This window comes from Lissotriton helveticus, chromosome 5_1 (assembly GCF_964261635.1).
Source record: "Lissotriton helveticus chromosome 5_1, aLisHel1.1, whole genome shotgun sequence".
Classification (NCBI taxonomy): domain Eukaryota; kingdom Metazoa; phylum Chordata; class Amphibia; order Caudata; family Salamandridae; genus Lissotriton; species Lissotriton helveticus.
This window is the reverse complement of record NC_136065.1, coordinates 1,099,722,179-1,099,742,076: the sequence shown is the minus strand read 5'-3', so window position 1 is coordinate 1,099,742,076 and position 19,898 is coordinate 1,099,722,179. Positions and strand designations below refer to the sequence as shown.

At 43.3% G+C, this 19,898-nt stretch overlaps 1 protein-coding gene across 2 annotated transcripts in view; it reads left to right on the top strand.

The window, feature by feature from the left end:
- The window catches only part of LOC144755156 (glutathione S-transferase omega-1-like), a 320,432-nt gene that overhangs the window by 198,445 nt on the left and 102,089 nt on the right, over window positions 1-19,898 (top strand). For both annotated transcript variants that reach the window (XM_078643737.1, XM_078643736.1), the window contains 2 exons: window positions 235-343; window positions 16,896-17,118. In XM_078643737.1, coding sequence (XP_078499863.1) covers window positions 285-343; window positions 16,896-17,118 — 282 coding nt within the window. In that variant the 5' untranslated portion in view covers window positions 235-284. The remainder of the gene's footprint in view (window positions 1-234; window positions 344-16,895; window positions 17,119-19,898) is intronic.

Below are 19,898 nucleotides of genomic sequence, written 5' to 3'. Positions count from 1 at the left end.
GCACTAAAAAGAATAAAAAAGAAATAAACACAAATTAAATACACACTGACCAAAAGTCATACCTAGCTCTGGCTTTTTTGACAATACTGAAATCATTTTCTAAATATTACGACTTACAGATTGCATGTGGAAAATGTTTAATGTCTAATTTCGTATTAAGAGAGTGTTGTACTGTGAAACATGTTTTGACATGGATATTAAACCCTGTTCTCTTGAACCTGATCTTTATTCTAGGGAGCGCTGCTCCTGGTCCAGTTCCGGACGGTCTGATCCGCATCTACAGTATGAGGTTCTGTCCGTATGCCCAGAGAGCACGAATTGTCTTGGCAGCCAAAAAAATCAAGTAAGAATTAACACAATTTGAAACCTTTGTATTACTGTAGTAATGTGAAAGGCATCAACCCGAGTTATATCCATTTGTAAATATTTGTATGGGTCTTACTTAGTTTAAACTATTCAGTTTTATTTATTTATATATTTTTAAAACTTTACTTAATTCTGTTTGAAGATAATAAGCAAACAACTTAGGACCTGATTTCGAGTCTGGCGGTCTTCCAACCACCAGACTCGTGGTGGCGGTCCACCATCTGCCGCATTATGACTTTGAAAGTCGTTGCAGTGGAGGGCCACCAGCTGCGCCAGGGAACAGTTGTTCGAGGGAACAGTCGTTCCCTGGCAGTGGCACATGCTCAGTGGGACTGGCACTATCCCACTGAGTATATTACAAGTTCCGACAGCCATTTCATGGCAGGAGCCCCGCCATGAAAAGGTTGGCGGTGGAGGAACATAGGGGCCCCTCAGGGCCCCCATGCCCTTCCGCAATGGGGATACATTCAGGGGTCACTTTATGTGCTCCCCCTGTCTGTATTCCCCTAAAGTTACAGCAGGGCAAGCACATAACCGTCCATGCCGTGCTGGAACTTTTTGGCCATTCCAATTGCGGTGCCCGTTTTTCAGGCATCGGCATGAGAAAGGCGAAGGACCATCTGCCTTGCACGAGTTAAACTCGTAACATGGCAGGCGGTCCTACCCAGGTTTGGCATAGCTGTGCCGGCGGAGAGCCTGTGCAACTGCACCAAACTCGTAATCAGGCCTTACATTTCTCGGCTAATAGTATACAGAGTAATATCCAATGATAATAATTTTTTTAGCAACGTTACATTGCTTGGCTGTGGAGTTGTAGGCATAATTGATTTACTGTAGGGAGCATCTATTTTCCTAAAAATATATACTATTAAAATACATCAAGTAACTGACGTTTTAGTGGATCAACCTTTGTTCCTCCTTTATTTGGATTCCATGGCTATCTTCCCACTAGACCTGTACAAGCGCCGTACCTGTACAACCTGGTGCTGCTAATCGCCAAATGGGTGATTGAAAAGTATTGGACGGCCCAGCCGCTACCAAGCGTAGAAAGACATGACTATCCAGTGGGGTGGGGTAGAGGCCACTGCGCCCTGTCAAGAAGTAGTATGGAGTTTGAAAAAGCACCCCATCACAACCACGTTGAACAAACTGTTCTCCATCCTCTGAGGAGCCCCCATTTGTGGCGACAGCTCTGAATAACTTGACAAAGTATCCGTCTCCCCAATACCGCCCCTCTTGGCCTTCTCTTCAGTCAATCCTCCTTACCCCACTGGAGTGGAAACAATAGAGCATGGGTGATAATGTGCGGCCCTTTGGGCCCACTAGACACCCCAAGGGGGTACTACCACACCCCACCTCAAGAGGCCTTCAGGCAAGACTACACCATGCCAGAATTGACTGCATGCAATATGGGTTCATATGCTCACAGTCAGTTTACGTTATAATAGTTATGTACGGTCATGCTATTGAGAATTCCTGGAACAAACGATGTTGGCTCCAGCACAGCATAACAAAGACAATGTATTCACTTTCTTGTGACACTCATCATGCTTGCTGTAACAAATAGTGTTAAAATTCAGTAGAGATGGTTAATAACAATGTTTTGCTTCCTGAAGCTTGGTTGCTAGTGCTATTGATGTTTTGTGATACAGGGTAGCAGTGCTAAAGCTGTGACGAGTGGTAATAACTTCCCACCTATTATATTAGTGCATCCTGCTTCGTTTTAATATAGACCATTCATTTTACTCCAAAAAATCCCTCTTTGGCAACTGGCCTCTACATAGCAATTGTGACCTCTCACATAAGTGTCTTGAAAATGATCCCCTAATTTGAGATCTTTCTCTAGAACTTGCTTTAATGCAATCTTACATCCACTGTGACCAAACAAAACACCATTGTAGTTATATATAAGTGTGTCACACCAGTTTGTGTGAGGCTACCTTCCCTCAAAGTCTTGCAAAGTTTGTAAAAATAATTTCTAAATAGAATTTCATTAATACAGTTCTAGAGTTATAGGTTTGGGAAGTAAAGGTTTCAGAATATGGCATTTTGATGAAATGCTACCTTGGAAATCAGTGTGCCATGAGCTGCCAATTCCAACTTCGGCATCCAGCGCATCTGGCATTAGGCAGCGAAATTTACTTTTCTCCCTTTTCACTGTAGACAGCCTGGCAATTCCATAGAGAAACACTGACATACACTATTAAATTTAATAATGCGGTCTTTGGCTAGGAAACATCTAAAACATCTTTCTTGGTGATATTAATTAAAAGCTTGATTCAGTGGTGAAGTTGGATTTGTGATAACTATTACAGAAAAGCTACTCTTAGAAAGTTACCATTTTGGTGCCTAAGCCTCTGGGGGTAATTTGCATTAGCATCCAGCTGGAGCCCTCTAAGTGCCCAGAATGAGGTCTGATAACTGCTTCTAGAGCAGTGGTAAAAGCCGGGGTGTGGGAAAGTGTTACCGTTGCTCTGGCAGGGTGACCATGCCAGAGCAACAGTAGTGCAGTAACAGTAAGTGCCCAAGAGCGTAATTTACTTCAAAGGGCCTCTTTTGTCATAGGCCGTTAGGAATTGACACCTAGACAGGTCACATTTATGTTACCCCAGTCAGGCAGGCTCTTGGTGTGGAGGTAGCTGCCCATAGAACTTATTTGAAGTGATCACAGAGGAAGGTTTTTTCATTTCCCTGGCCATTCCTCTGGGGTGGAAGCATAGGCTCTGCACAAGGAGAGAAGGGTTTTGCCACCTTGTATTTAGGCAGAGAGGGGGCACCATGGGGTTGTTTGCAGTAGTGCAAACAGAACATGCTGCAAAAGTGGGTAGGGGACCCCCGGGAACTTTTACACCATTGGATATGGAGGGACCAGCAGTCACCCCCATCCACAAGCCGGTGCCAGGCATAAATGTGACATCCCCAGTATCCTCCTCAGTATGCTACTGGACCTGATGAAGAACAAAAGAGGACTGAACTCACTGTCTGTGACCTGAAAGGAGCACTGAAGGACTGGACCTGCTCTCTTGTACCAAGGACAAAGAATTGGACTCCATGATCAGTTGACTGGCTTCCTGTTGAAGTTACAGGAACACAACAAGCTACAAGAGGCCTTCCTTGCCACCCGCAAAGTCAATCAGTTAGAACTGGATCTGCCCTGGATCCTTCTGTTGGTCTCTACTTGGGTGAGTCCTGCCCTCCCAAATGCTCTTCCTGATATTCTGCAACCCTTGCTGGCTGTGTCTTGCTGGACTTCTCCTACTACCACTGAAAACCTGGGACTTAGAAACCTTTTGCCTCCAAAGACCTCCGTAGGACCCCAACTAACCTGCCATGCCAATCCTTCCAAGGTGTGTTGCCGCTGGGCTGAGCATTCAGTTTCCCCTCACTCTGAGCTTTTTCATCGCTGCAAATCCTCGTTGGCAGGACCTCATGGAGATGGTATCCAAGCTTTTGGAGTCTCTTCAGCTACAACACATAGTGCGAATTAAGAAATCTTGATCGAGCGAAGGCTCCAAAAATATCTAGCTTGCAAGGGACATTTTCTGGATGTAAAATTTAAATTTCTTCCAATCAGAGCTTTTACACCAAAAAATAACAGCTTCATCTGGACCTTGTCCAGCTGCTACCTGACCTCATGAGGGCCTCTTTGGCTACAGCCTGCTGTCTTACTTTGCTGAAGATGTTTTACTTCCATTTTGTAGACTCAGTCTCAAGGTAAATCCTCTGACTGGATCAAACCTGGTCCTTGTATCCTACACAGGTTTCATCAAGGTCATCCTCAAATCATGGCAACTCCTAGTATATTGTGACCAATTGAGTTCTGTTGGCGCTTAACGCTTTTTGACACTATTTTTATTTAACACTTTAAAAATGCATCTCTCCAGTGGCTCTTTTTTAGATTTGTGCTACTTTGGTATCATTGTATTTATTAAAATGTACTCTATTTTGTGAAATAGTTTTTTTGGATTTTTATTGTGTTGTATTTTAAATGTATTACTGTTTTGGCACTGCAATAATACTTTATACATTGCATCTAATTAAGCTTGTCTGCTCTTTTCTGTAGCTGCAAAGGATTGAGCTAAGGTTAATTTAGTGATTTTAGTGGCTCACCCTGACAAAGGTTGTGTTTATTGCTTAAGGTGGGTAATCATTCCTTCCTGTATACTGGGCTTGATTCATGATCTTGAAAGCCACTTTTTACAGTTCATTTCCCTAATATCATCACACACATGCATCAATCACACATGCATGCAGTCTCCCAGTACCTTGTGAAACATCTGTTCAGCTTACCTTTACAATTTGAAAACAAACCAATTTGTAAATGTAAGCCACTTTTTTTTGCTATCTAAATCGACAATGCACGACAAGTTTATGTTGGTGCCTGGGCCTATTTTCTGTCCCAGTCTGACACTGCCTCACCCTACCCTACTTCCTCTCACTCACCCTTTGTAAACAATACCAAGCCCCAGGCAGAAACTCAGAATCAAACAAGAAATGGCAAAGCCATTAGGTTTTGCCTTTGCAATATCCATTGGCTTTGCTGTTGTGCAACATGGCCTAAAGTAAAGGGAAAAAAAATCTGTATGACATGTCCTGCATTAACTCTGGTAGGAAGCTGGCTCTGTATATACTATACCAAATTGAGGAATAGGGTGCAGAGTCCAGTGGAACCCCAAAGGTAGGCAGAGGTAAAAATAGATAGCACCTTACTCTCTATTTGTGGTAGTGTGGGCGAGCAGTAAGGCTTTATCAGAGGGTAGTGTTAAGAATTTGTTGTACACACTGAGGCAAGAAATGATGTCACACACTCAAAGACTGGAATCAGGCCAATAATGGAGAACTGTGGTGGAAACAAAAATAGGGCTGGCTCTAATCAGCAAGGCTGAGCCTATATAGCAAATAACAAAAGAAACTGCCAGTGCTGATAATTTTTACTTGATGCTCGGACTAATCAACCACAGGCAGAAAATTAATTCCAGAGAGGGTACTGCTATTTAGTCGCAATTTTATTTTGTAGAAAATCAACAATTTTGTTATAAAATTTATCTTTACATTAGAGAAGAAACCATTGAAGAAAATCAGGAAATGGACAGACACATTAAATTGTATTCGGCTGAACACATCAAACATTCAAAACTTCAGTCATATCACATTCACAACACATTCAAACTTAACTCAAGCACACTACATATTACTGCTGAAAGAGAGAAAAAAGATTGATAAGAAAAATACAAAACTCAAAACTAGGTCTGCATCAATTCGATGAAAATTCGAGACAATTTTTTTGAAAATAGTACAAAACCATAAAAGTTTTTTTCTTTTTTAAACATTCATTATGGGTTGATACACGTGGTTAATGTACAAAAGGTTGTAAGGGGTATGCAAGTCAAATCAACTCCTATACACATAAGCAGACCAATGGGATGTTGGGCCTACGCGTTTCAAATCTCCTTTAATTCATCATCAGGGCCTCAGGCGGCTGAAAGGAGAAAGGAAAAACATACACAGAAAAATGATTTTAGACAGAAATTGAAACAATAGTGACATGTGTAGAGAGACAAGTGCAAACATTGCATATAACAATCGCATACACTGATGGAGGGCATTGGCGTACACAGTTAAAAAACAATGCACAAAAGGAGTCTCAAGACTTAGTGAATCATGGAGTGGAGAGTCACCCTGAACAAGGGGGACTAGGATGAACAATCTAGTCATACAAGGACTGTGAATATGTCTAAAAATTAACAGAGTAACCCCTGCCCTATCCTGGGGGTGTGGAATGCCACAAAAAAGGTAATGCAATTCAAGATTACTTACCACAGATATTACTAACCGGAAACCTATGTGGGTCCAGAAGACCAGAAAAACTTCTCTATGGTACAAAGCCTGTGAATAAACAAAGCACTCTAGTGGGTCAGTGGAACTAAACTGAGTGGCTGTTCTAACTAACAGGGACCTAGGTGATAACTTATCGCTCTGTGAAAATCTGTGAACACAGGCGGCAGAGGGATAAGAATAACCAGGTGAACAATCTGAAAAAATGAATAAAGAAATACATAAAGAGCCTTTTCACTACTAGCTTGAAACCACAATTTGAGGGTAGGTAAACATCAAGCAAAATAGGGGAAGCTACCTTCAAAATGAAATGAATATGCCACAGTTGGGTGGACCTTGGGGTAAGGCGTCGATTTTTAAAAGATGAGTGGAAGCATCATTGTTGTGAGGGGGCGGCGTTGAGTGCTTTCTAACATAAACTCCGGATCCTGTAAAAGATAAACCCATTGATTACAACTATTTAAAAGTGAGGATTAGATTCTAAATCAAAAAAGCGGTAAGGAAACCAAAGTGTGCATCACCTATAGAGGGTGGTCGAGATTGCAGGCTTTAGACGAATTAAACCTGGCTGCAGGAGACGCGTGGCAGCGTCGGCACAGGCAGTCTAGTCGCGTGTGCTAGAAAAGAAAAGAACGGTAATTGGAATGCGAATAAGGCCAGGGTGGAGAAAGTCTCAGGGAAGCCCAGTTAGATACACGCGTGAGTCGGGGCGCACGGGGGGCTATTACCAACTCTTACCGGGGGAAACGAAGTCCGGGGTTTATTCCATCGTACTGGATCCGGGCGGCGTCAAGACGAGCACTATTCACTCGCGCAGGCGCGTTGCCCTGCTTAGTGTGACACTCCCTTTTTATCACTGGGAGGGAACTGAACCCTCAGCGAGGGGGCGGTTCTGCAAGCATAGGCTGGTTCATGCGCGGTGAAAAGACACGGACCGAATTGCCAAACACATCGCGATTTAGATGCATAATATGCACGGAAACGGAAGGTTTCCTACATGAAAGACAAAAAATCATAACAGTAATTGTTATGATTTTTTGTCTTTCATGTAGGAAACCTTCCGTTTCCGTGCATATTATGCATCTAAATCGCGATGTGTTTGGCAATTCGGTCCGTGTCTTTTCACCGCGCATGAACCAGCCTATGCTTGCAGAACCGCCCCCTCGCTGAGGGTTCAGTTCCCTCCCAGTGATAAAAAGGGAGTGTCACACTAAGCAGGGCAACGCGCCTGCGTGAGCGAATAGTGCTCGTCTTGACGCCGCCCGGATCCAGTACGATGGAATAAACCCCGGACTTCGTTTCCCCCGGTAAGAGTTGGTAATAGCCCCCCGTGCGCCCCGACTCACGCGTGTATCTAACTGGGCTTCCCTGAGACTTTCTCCACCCTGGCCTTATTCGCATTCCACCTACCGTTCTTTTCTTTTCTAGCACACGCGACTAGACTGCCTGTGCCGACGCTGCCACGCGTCTCCTGCAGCCAGGTTTAATTCGTCTAAAGCCTGCAATCTCGACCACCCTCTATAGGTGATGCACACTTTGGTTTCCTTACCGCTTTTTTGATTTAGAATCTAATCCTCACTTTTAAATAGTTGTAATCAATGGGTTTATCTTTTACAGGATCCGGAGTTTATGTTAGAAAGCACTCAACGCCGCCCCCTCACAACAATGATGCTTCCACTCATCTTTTAAAAATCGACGCCTTACCCCAAGGTCCACCCAACTGTGGCATATTCATTTCATTTTGAAGGTAGCTTCCCCTATTTTGCTTGATGTTTACCTACCCTCAAATTGTGGTTTCAAGCCAGTAGTGAAAAGGCTCTTTATGTATTTCTTTATTCATTTTTTCAGATTGTTCACCTGGTTATTCTTATCCCTCTGCCGCCTGTGTTCACAGATTTTCACAGAGCGGTAAGTTATCACCTAGGTCTCTGTTAGTTAGAACAGCCACTCAGTTTAGTTCCACTGACCCACTAGAGTGCTTTGTTTATTCACAGGCTTTGTACCATAGAGAAGTTTTTCTGGTCTTCTGGACCCACATAGGTTTCCGGTTAGTAATATCTGTGGTAAGTAATCTTGAATTGCATTACCTTTTTTGTGGCATTCCACACCCCCAGGATAGGGCAGGGGTTACTCTGTTAATTTTTAGACATATTCACAGTCCTTGTATGACTAGATTGTTCATCCTAGTCCCCCTTGTTCAGGGTGACTCTCCACTCCATGATTCACTAAGTCTTGAGACTCCTTTTGTGCATTGTTTTTTAACTGTGTACGCCAATGCCCTCCATCAGTGTATGCGATTGTTATATGCAATGTTTGCACTTGTCTCTCTACACATGTCACTATTGTTTCAATTTCTGTCTAAAATCATTTTTCTGTGTATGTTTTTCCTTTCTCCTTTCAGCCGCCTGAGGCCCTGATGAGAATCTCCGATGAATTAAAGGAGATTTGAAACGCGTAGGCCCAACATCCCATTGGTCTGCTTATGTGTATAGGAGTTGATTTGACTTGCATACCCCTTACAACCTTTTGTACATTAACCACGTGTATCAACTCATAATGAATGTTTAAAAAAGAAAAAAACTTTTATGGTTTTGTACTATTTTCAAAAAAATTGTCTCGAATTTTCATCAAATTGATGCAGACCTAGTTTTGAGTTTTGTATTTTTCTTATCAATCTTTTTTCTCTCTTTCAGCAGTAATATGTAGTGTGCTTGAGTTAAGTTTGAATGTGTTGTGAATGTGATATGACTGAAGTTTTGAATGTTTGATGTGTTCAGCCGAATACAATTTAATGTGTCTGTCCATTTCCTGATTTTCTTCAATGGTTTCTTCTCTAATGTAAAGATACATTTTATAACAAAATTGTTGATTTTCTACAAAATAAAATTGCGACTAAATAGCAGTACCCTCTCTGGAATTAATTTTCTGCCTGTGGTTGATTAGTCCGAGCATTAAGTAAAAATTATCAGCAATAATGGAGAACAGCAGCCTTAAGGCCCGGTGGCGCAGGGTACGCCTAAGATCCCCGGGATTCACCTGCCTTGTCAAATACAGAGACACGGACTCTTCGTCTGGCGTAGAAGATGATATTTATTAGCTGCAGCTAGTACAGTGGTCTTAGAAGTCGTCAGTATAACGAGGTTCAAAAGAGACTGCCACTTAACTCCGTGGCGCACAGGTTTATATATGGTACAATACAATGCAAAATGCAATCACACCAGAGCAGGAGACATAAACAAATGTTATAGACAATGCTTTAAGCCCAAAGTAACTCAAGTTTCCCGTTGTATTTGTTACTCGACCCCTTAAGTAAATTATCGAGGGAATCCACACAATTCGATTTACAAGCAAAGAAAACACAGCTGTACGTGTTAGAAGAATAGTCGTGAAACAGGAGAATACATGAGACATGTAGCGAAGGACAGCAGATAAGATAACCTGGAGGAAAGAATGGTGTGAGCTAACAAATAGTCCGGACGGGGATTTAATCAGCTCAGACAGGAATTAGTGTACTCGGCCAGACCCTGACACTCATAAGTAAACATAAGCAAAGAAGCCACCAGACACGTGAAGGCAGAAACGGCAAAAAACATCGCGTTCGCTGCGCTGCCTGAGTGAGGGCAACACAAGATGGCGGCGATTACAAAATGGAGGCTGAGCACGAACGAATTCGTAATTTACAGAACCTCAATAAGTTTCTATACATAATATTACTTGGTTATTGTATTTCTAGAACCAAAGCCAAGCCTGGTGCAGGTTAAGTGAAATAATACTTTGCAAAATCTTATGCAGTGATTTACAGTTGAATGCAGGTTCAAATGCCGTGGGTTGAATTACAGGCAAGCTAACAGTTCGAAATTACTTTTCAGTTACTTTACAGATTATTGTGCGCCTTACTTTGCAGATTACTTTTTAGACTACTTTGGCTAATTAGTGTGATATATCTAGATATTACAGTGAGACATTTCTTAGACAAAAGGTAAGTAATTCACTTTTAGTGCATTTGCAGTTTTTCAATATTTCATCCAAACCAACTCCACACAGAAGAATTTTCAAAGAAAAGCAGTCAATGCAATCCTATGGAAGAAAATGTTATCGGTTTACAGGTAAGAACTAGTTTGTGGTAGTTGGTATTCTAGGGTTAGACCCCGGGTTTCCCCTGTGTCGAGGATGCAATCTCAGAACACACTCAGCAGCACTAGGGCTGCTGGGTGCAGAGTGCTGAGGCCCAATGTTATCAAATGGTGGTAGGGGACCTCCGGTTGTTGGCTGCTTATGAGCAGGCCACAAGGCTGTGGGAGCAAAGCACCTGGTGATAGGCTCAGGGAAAAGGGGCATCCAAGTTAGAACCCAAAGTGCCCCCGCAGAGGCACAGGGGCGGCTGGGTGCAGGGTGTTGGTTTGGTGTTGGGTGCCCTGTTGTTTTCAGTGGGAGTTACTGGTTAGGGATTTTGGATGCAGGCTCGGTCCAGGAAGACGTTTGGGATGAACTGACAGCTGGGCAGATGAGTTGGAGGGATTGGGACGTAGGTGCAGCGCGGATTCTCTTCACAAGGGCGCAGGGCGGCTGGATGCAGGGTATCTTATGAGGTCGGGTTTCACCGTCCTGGGCCACTCGCGATTGGGGGGTCTCCATGCAGAGGCTGCAGGCAACCTAGGGGAGTCCTGGAGGGGTCAGCTCACGGCAGACTTGGACTCCGGAGTGCTGGGGGACCTCGCTGGGACTGGTGGGCCACCCAGATTTGGGCCGTAGGCGTCGGGTGCAGTGGTGGTTCCAGGCTTCGTGTTTCTTCCTCCTCACCAGGCTCAGACTCTGTTTTGGGAGTTTCTTTTGAACAGAGCTGCTGTTCACAGCAGATCTGGTATTTGTTGAAGGCAGTCAGTCCTCCCAGGGCTACTGGAGGTCACTGGCTGCAGCACAAGTTTACGTTTGGCGCAGGTTCTCTGTATACGGCAGATGGGCTGGTAGAGCTGGGGCAAAGTCAGTTCTTCTCTGCAGTCACCTCTGCTGGACGTCTTCTTTCATCGTTCTTATTCGTAGGTTGCGAGAATCTGCCTTCTTGGTTCAAGGCTGACCCCTAAATACCGTATTTAGGGGGCGTTTTAGGGGTCTCAAGGTCAGGAGCCAATAGGTTACTGACCTTGGGGTGACTGCACCTTTGTTGTGCTCAACCCACGTGGGGGAGTGGGCATAATCTCTAATCCTGATTGGAGAGTGCCTGCTATCTGCAGGATGGTGGGCACTGAAGAGTGTCCTTCACCTCGCCACCCCCACCTGAGGGGGAGGTTGGCAGAGGTGGGCACACCTGGGCTGCTTTAATTTTTCTCACCTGTCTTTCTACAAAAAATGATGTGAGACTGGAAGGGGGCCTGTTGCTGATAGCAGGAGAGGTTGGGGGCTGTGTTACAAAGGCAGCAAGGCCATTAAAGCTGCCCTGCCGCAGAAGGCTCTTCCTGACCTGGGGGAGGTGTGAACACCTCTGCCCAGTGAAGGCTTTGTTTCTGGGCTCAGGGAGCGAAGGCTCTCACCCCAGGGGTTCCGGAAAAATATGGGTCAGGGAACCCACCAAAGGCTGGTCGTTTTTCTGCCCTCTGAGTGCATTGTATAATAAATCCCACACTGGTATCAGTGTGGGTTTATTATGCTGAGAAGTTTGCTACCAAACTTCCCAGAATTCAGTAAAGCCATTATGGTGTTGTGGAGTTCCTAATTACAAACTCCCAGACCAAACATTCTTTATGGCTTTACTGCACTTACAATGTTTAAGAATAGACTTAGACACTGTCACCAGTGGTATAGTGCACCCAGCTAAAGGAGTGTCCTTCCTATACCATAGGCAGTGGGTGGCAGGTATGACACACAAGAATGTGTGCCATGTCGACTTTTTACTTTTTCTCTGCACCAAAACACGCGGCCTGCAATGGCAGTGTGTGTGTGTGTTAAGGTACAGGACCTCAAAGGGTGGCACAGTATGTGCTGCAGCCCTTAAAGTAAACCCCTGGTCACAGTGCCCTTGGTACACATGGTGCCTTTTACAAGGGGCTTACATGTGGGCAGAGAGGTGCCAATGGGGTGTATAAAGGTACAGTTTTGGGAAGAACACAGGCCCTGGGAACCTGATTGGCAGGGGCCAAGGTCACATTAAGGCAAAGTGCTTCAGAAATCTGGCAAAAAGTGGGGGGTTACTGCAACAAGATCCCAGCTTCCTACACTGTCATAGCGTGTATTTCGTAAGACAAGTTGCACAGCATTGCGCTGCTGTGCAATATCTTTAAAAAGAGTGGGGGTGGTTGGTAAAGCAGCTCGAGGGAGACACAGGAGAAAGGGAGGGAGCAGGAATAAGGGACAGCGGAAGGAGGGGGTATGCGGAAAGCAAAATGAGGTAGGTGCGTATGAGGAGGTAGCGAGCACTAGATGGGGCAGTGGGGTTGGGTAAGAAGAAATAGTACCTCAATCACAGCACAAGGTGAGGCAATAAATAAGTTGAATCTATCTGCTGTTGGCCAGTGCTCCACAGAAATTGAAACCAACAAATAGTAAGCAATGGGCGGGCTCCCAAGCCTTTTATAGTAAACAAAAGAAAGTAGGACTGCATGCAGAGTGCGCGCTGTCATAGGTCCAACCTAAAAAGAGTTGGTTCAGGTGGCCTTTTAAGTAAAGTGAACCTGCTGAGTAGGCAAGGTCCCCGACTACTCTGAGCCAGTAATTCATTTGAGACTGAGCTTTCCGGTGCTAAGCACCAGCACTCAATTGGTTCCCGGTGCTCGGCACCGGCGCCTAATTGTCAACAACATACATAGAACAGTCTTCCACATGGTTGCGCTGCTGATCTAATTTAGAGATGAGCAGAACAGTTGTTTAGGGATACAAAATGCATTAAAATTCCAAATACCCGTCTCCCCAGCAATTTAGCTTTGGGGACCTGGAATAATCTGAACTGTCTCATTTACATGCGAGAGAGATGATTAGTAGTTGTTTTGACAGGAATGATAAGGGCAATGGGTGGTGCAAGCTGCAGTGGCATCCGGGTCAGAGCCCTGGCCCTTAATAGTTTACAAATTAACTACTGCTCTGAGCCCTGGTCCTGCCTCACCACTGAAGCTACACCTCTTCTTGGGCAGAGGGACTTTAACTCGGCTTGAAGTATTCCAAGACTTTTGTTTCTCTAACACATTCAAATGTCAAGTGTATTGACTAGTAAATGTGAAATGTTGCTCACTGAGAAGTTCTTGCACTGTTCATGGGGGCTGCAAAACTCTAATTTCCTTGAACCTTTATATTATCATATATTGGAGATTGACATCCACTCCATAAAATCACCACTATGCTGACAAATATGGGAGTACCCTCTCCGTGACAATTAGGCTTTCTTGGTAAACTCTCCTAGGTTACTGCCTCCTCTCCTGGAATCTCCAGTTGGTGTGATCCACCAGCAAACTCCATTTGCAAAACGCCTCTGGGTTGGATATATCACTCGAGCATCCACACTATTTAGTGCTTAATTTGCCCTGGGGCTACGCACTTACTTTTAAACACCCGCTCTTCAGTGCTTAACTTGAACCAGTGGTTTCCAGTGCTCAGCACTGGCACTGAATTTTCGGCACCAGCATTTACTTGTCGACACCTGTGCCTATGACAGCAGCCACATGGTGGTGCTGTCTGTATAATTTAGAGATGAGCAGACCAGGAATTATTTATCAATTTGTGGAACATTGATGTTTTTCGTTATTTATGTCCCATTATACACCCTCTCTTTCACGTCCCGAGCTCATCATGACGGTAACTAGAAAACCCGGGCACATCAACGTAAGGTTGCACACAAACACATCTCTTCCTCAAACTGCAACTGTGCATTCTTATGGTCAAGCCGATTCCGAGAAACGAGCCCCCGTTGTAACCACCCCGGCTTATGGTCAGGGCAATTCCGAGAAATAAGCCCCCGTTTGCCAAGACACACGACCAATTCTGAGAAACCAGCTCCTGTTTGCTAAACACATGACACCAGACATCCTGTCACAACCATTTCTCCTTTTCTTATCCAAGGAACCCGCCAAGGGTTATTTCTAAACTCTCTGCTTCTGCCATTACTTCCTCATGATTATGACACAGTTACGTCGCTACTGCCATGATTCTTGTATGATTGCCACATTTTCGTAACTGAACACTGTCAAAGGGAAGCTCCTTCCTCTTTTTGTGTATAAATGCCATGTTTTCTGTGATTAAAGTAGAGACTATTCCCGAGCCTCCTTAGGTGACGGAGCTCTCCCTTAACTCGAGTTACTGAATAAAGACCCCGAATTCTAACCACCACGGACTCTGCTCTTCATGCTTGACCTTATTGATATTATAGAAATTCCGATCAAGGTAAATTACTAAAATATTTACCACAAATTCAGTATGCAATAAAAACAACTAATACCTGCCGCCCATGCTATTTTTATACCTTTGGGGGCCTGGAATATTCTGAATTGTCACACTTGTGGCAGTGTGCTGGTTAGTAGTTGTAGAGGTACTGCAATTGGTAATGCTAGCAGTGGCAATGGGTGGTGCAAGCTTCAGAGGCCTCCAGACTAGAGCCCTGGCACATATTTGTTTTTGTACAAATTAGGCACTGCCGCTCTTGCTTATGGGAGTAAACCACATGGTGACTTTGTCAGCCTATTTTATGAGCACAACAAGAGTGTTTAGCAAATCAATGCATCAATAGCACTTCCCAGCCATCCCTACAGCTTGGAATGACCTGCAATAGTTCAAAATCTCACATTTCTTTAAGTCTGATGGTTAGTAGAATTGGTCTAGTGGATGGTTAATAGCTGTTTAACATTTAATGCTAATAAAACGGAGATCCTCATCGTTGGCAAGTCCCATTCCATCTGGATGTCGGTCTGGTGGCCAGACTCCTACACCCAAATCCAAAATTGAAAACCTGGGTGTATGGTTCGACTCCAAATTGTATTTAGAGAATCATATTATTAGTGTGGCTGGGAATTATTTTGGAATATTCAGAATCTACAAAAAGACCCTGGTCCTGTTTCTGACAAGGTCAAAAAGACAATATTATACTCCCAGATAACCTCACATTTAGATTATTGTAATGTATTATACCTTGGAGAAGCCAAAGAGAGCTTGACAAAACTCCAAAGAGTGCAAAATGCAGCAGCACGTTTGGTTCTAAAACTTCTTAGAAAGGCATCGGTATCTGCTGCCCTTGCTACCCTCCACTGGCACCCACTGGAGAAAAGAATTACTTTTAAAGCCATGTGTTTTTTCCCCAAAATTCTCACTCTTAACGGCCCCAAATTTTTTCGCTCAATGATACAACTCGATGTTCTTTCGCGCAATCTGAGACCCACGAAGGCCAACCTAGCGTGAGTACCCCGGATCTTTAGGGCTAGGATAGGGGCTCGATCTTTCTTGTATCTGGCAGCCAAGGTCAGGAACTCCTTACTGGTCCATTTGAGAGTGACATTTTCTGAAATAATGTTCTGGAACGGACTTGAAACTTGGGTGTTTATTTTGCCTTAGCTTGTTGGGTGAACATCTGCTCTCCATAGTATTTCTGCTGCAGCTTAGGTAGGTCAGGCCCTAGCACGGGGACACACCGAATGGTGTAACCATGAACTTTAGAAATTGGTTTATTATTATTATTATTATTATTATTATTATAGGTAATTCTGACACTGCCATTCCACAGCAGTGCCAGGAGCTGTGGATGGATCCAGCTGCAGGAGAATACCTTGGGCACTGGCACTTCATTTTCACAGACGAAGCACTTCTGTGGGATCTACTTTTGGCTTCCTTCTAGATAACACTCCAGGCATACAATAGCCTAGCTAAAGCTAAGCTACTGCTTGATAGTCTTCATTGTATCTGACTACATTTATAGACCTGTATTCTAGTGCTGTCAGTCCCCCCTTCTCCACTTCACCTCATAACGTTCTCATTTGACACCTTTAACTCATCTTTGTCTTTCTTTAACTCTGAAAATGTAGTGTGCTAGGGGTCGAACTGTAGGAAAGCGAGGGTGTCTGGCAACTTGCTCAGAGCTCAGTAAGGATTACATATCTTACCACGCTAAAGCAGTGGGTGCTGAGGAGGAGGAGGTGTCTGAGCCTACGACTGTGCCACACTGAGCCTTCTGTTTGACTAATGCTGGGTAGCAGCCAGGTAGGGAAGGATGAATCTCACATGCTTAACCTCATGCGTGGCCACTGCAACTCCTGCTCTCTTTGCTAACACATCAAGCAGCCGTACCCAGCCGCAAGCTATGGAGGTCACACTGTGCTTGTACAGAAGCTTAGAACATCCCAAGAAAGCTAAAAAAGTTAACCTCTTGTCGCCGAAACTTTCCTGATATACAGGTCTGAGCTTGAATTCCAGGAAGGCCAAAGCAGGTTTGTAAAATGAGCACATATACATTAGGTAACAATAACACCAGTCATTTGCATCTTTAGAAACATCAGAAGAGTGGGACACACTGTAATTATTAAGCATGCGGGTTCTGTGTGCTCCAGCATATTTCATTCATCAGATTCCAACAGTCAAATATACCTGACCATGACTCTATACATGTTGTTAGGTGCTAAGTAACCCTAAATAATAACAATGTAAACATGCCAATACATTTTCTTCAGTCAGTTCAATTTTAGTATTGGTGTCTTTTAATTATTTTCTTTCACCCTCCTGTCCATTAGGTTTGAAACCATCAATATTAATCTAAGAAGTAAACCAGAATGGTTCTTGGAGAAAGTTTCCTCTGGCTTGGTGCCAGTTTTGGAGACCAGCAAAGGTGACATAATTTCAGAGTCTACAACCATAAGTGACTACCTTGATGAAGCATACCCAGACAAGAAGCTGACGCCTTCCGATCCATTACAGAAAGCACAACAGAAGATGCTCCTTGACAGTTTTTCGAAGGTATGTCTTGCAAAAAAACCTCAGTACTTCAGCAGGGTACCAGATTTGATATAGACAAAACAATTTACAGAAAAATTATTGGCACTCATATCATAATAAAAAAGACTAAAGAGCAGAAAATCATCGGACCCTTTAGGAAAGCTTGCTTCAATCACTGTGTTTCAGGCAATTCATGAAAGTAAATATGTAAAACATGGAACTGCAATTATAATTGGAATCTGTTGTGTAGAGAAGGATCTGAAACAAAAAGGCTTCTCCTCTCTGTGAGGAAGTTGCAAATACTGGAACATCTATTAAAAACAGTGAAACTAAATGGAGGTTCCTGCTTTCATGTGGGTGACTATGAAGATAAAGCTGGATGAGTAAGGGACCACCCTCTATCAAGACCATTCCCCCACCTGGCTCACAATTCAAATACTGCTGACAGTCACTGTCACGCCTGTCAATCCCCCCTTCAATCAACCATTTTACAGCTGCAGTTCCTCCGTTAGGGTGAAGGAACATCCGCTCACCACCCCCCCCCCCCCCCCACACACACACACACACACACTGCTGCAAGCACATCAAATGTGAAAGTAATATGGTAATAAAATTATTTTATTACCACATAATTTTTTGAGGATGAGGAGAAGCCATTTCTGATTATTGGCAGCTGAGAGCAGTGGTGACATCTTCAGTTTAAAGAGCACTTGGCACTTTGTCCGGCTGCTGCACAATGAGCACTTTAAACCTCTCCAGTGCGAGTTCTGTTACACAGCCGGGTGGAGACCAGACACATGCCCCCCAGTGTTTCACAGAGCAGCAAGCCACCCAGCCCTACCAATCCTGGTGCTTCTCGCATGCTGTAGTAATAGTATTAACAGCATGAGAGTAGCATCTGGATTCGTTGGAGAGTTGACTCTCGGAGCCTTCGCTCAGAGCCAAGGAATGTCGGTACTTGAGAGGAACACCGTTAGGAAGTGCGTAGGTACACTTTTTATTTTTGTATTGAAAGTTCATTTTACTCCCACTTAAAGGCATTGTGAGAAATTTGCACTACCTTCAGCCTCAACTCAAGAGCTCTCAATCATGCCCAATTATAAACACTGTTTAAAATAGACGGCAATCGAGAGCTTTGGCGTTGAGCCTAAGGGCATTGCCAGTTTCTAACTGTGCTTGTCAGTGGGTTAAACTATTCCGCCCACCACTTACATTTGTCAACAGTCGCCTGTACATTTTAATAAAAATAATGTAGTCAAACTCTTGCACCAGATTAAAAAGTAATTAAGAAAAGCCTGTTTAGGTTACCACTTAGTTAAACATATTCCACAACAACCTGTTCCCAGCTTGTCAGTAATACACAATAGAACGTCATCATTAAAAATCATTACATTCCAATAATATTATCATAAATAAATATCACATACATCCACTTCCACAATAACATATACTCCAAGGTCAGTGTCACAGATCATTCAACTATAGGTTTTCTCAATAAAGCTACTTACGTTCGAGTCCTAACAAAGGAAGCACCCTAAATCTGTCCCCTTTCTCATGTGATATCTTTCACAATGAAATGATCCGGCGATCTGGGACTAATAATTTTCCACAGACAATGCCCAATTTTATTACCCATCAAGTCCCTTCAAGCTGGGTTAGTGAATTTCCAAAACTATACCAAACTTACAAATCTCCAATTTGTAACTTCATTATAGTTTACTAACTATGGCGATGCAATCTTTATATAGTTGACTGGGTTTGGCAAACTAATACTTGATACTAAAATACTCATAATCTAAATAAACACCTCTAATAAAGACAGACTCATTTGTATATTTATAAAACCTTATATAAATAATGTGAATTAATGCTCATCCGCACAACATACAATACAAATCATAGATCTTTACAAGGCAAACAACATCAGAATAAAAAATTACAAATTCATATCAATGACAATGCATAAAGGAGTGGAAAAGTGAAGACACAAAATACATTTGCAATTGATTTTGCAAATACAGATTTCAGTCTATACTAACTCAAATAGGAATAAGAAAACTACTCTCTGGCCATGAGAGCAGCAAGGCCCCTCAAGAAGAATTGAAGAGGCAAAGACTAAGTCAGGAATCAACAGACAGGAACACTCAGATCAGGAATAGGAGACAGTAAGCTAGGCCTCTTCTCACACAGATAAAGACAGCAAACCGACAACAACGACGATCTCCCAAACAGTCTGCCCAACAAACAGAACCCAAAATCCTTCCTCCAGGCACCTCAATTGAACCTTAAAACCCAAATATCCAACCCACACTTGTATCTAACGAAGGGTTATTCTACATTTGATTGGTTAAGTAAGGGGGTGTATTGTCACACCACTCTCGGCATGTTCATCTCACTAAATGTCACATTGTTTTATTTATTCATCACGTCAGCTTCCAGGAAATTCAAGCCACTATCAAAATGTTCTCTTCCTTCATGCCGGTTATGTAGCAAACTTTGTATAACATTTGTGCTGCTTGTACCTTTCCAGAGGAAGCGTTTCCTCCGCTTGTTGAATCAAAACGTCTTTCCATGCAACTTCTTGGCAGGCACTCAGGATTCTTGAAGGGCAATCAATTTCCACCTTCCCCTTCGCTTTCAAACTTTTATTTTTCAAGCATTTATTCTTTTATTCAATTAACCCCATAACTTCATGCAGAGCAGAAAGCCATGTTGCTATGGAAAACAAACACAGGCATTAATATTCACTTATAATGCTTTTTCATTACGTACCAACCCAGTGCTGCATCTATCCATGCACA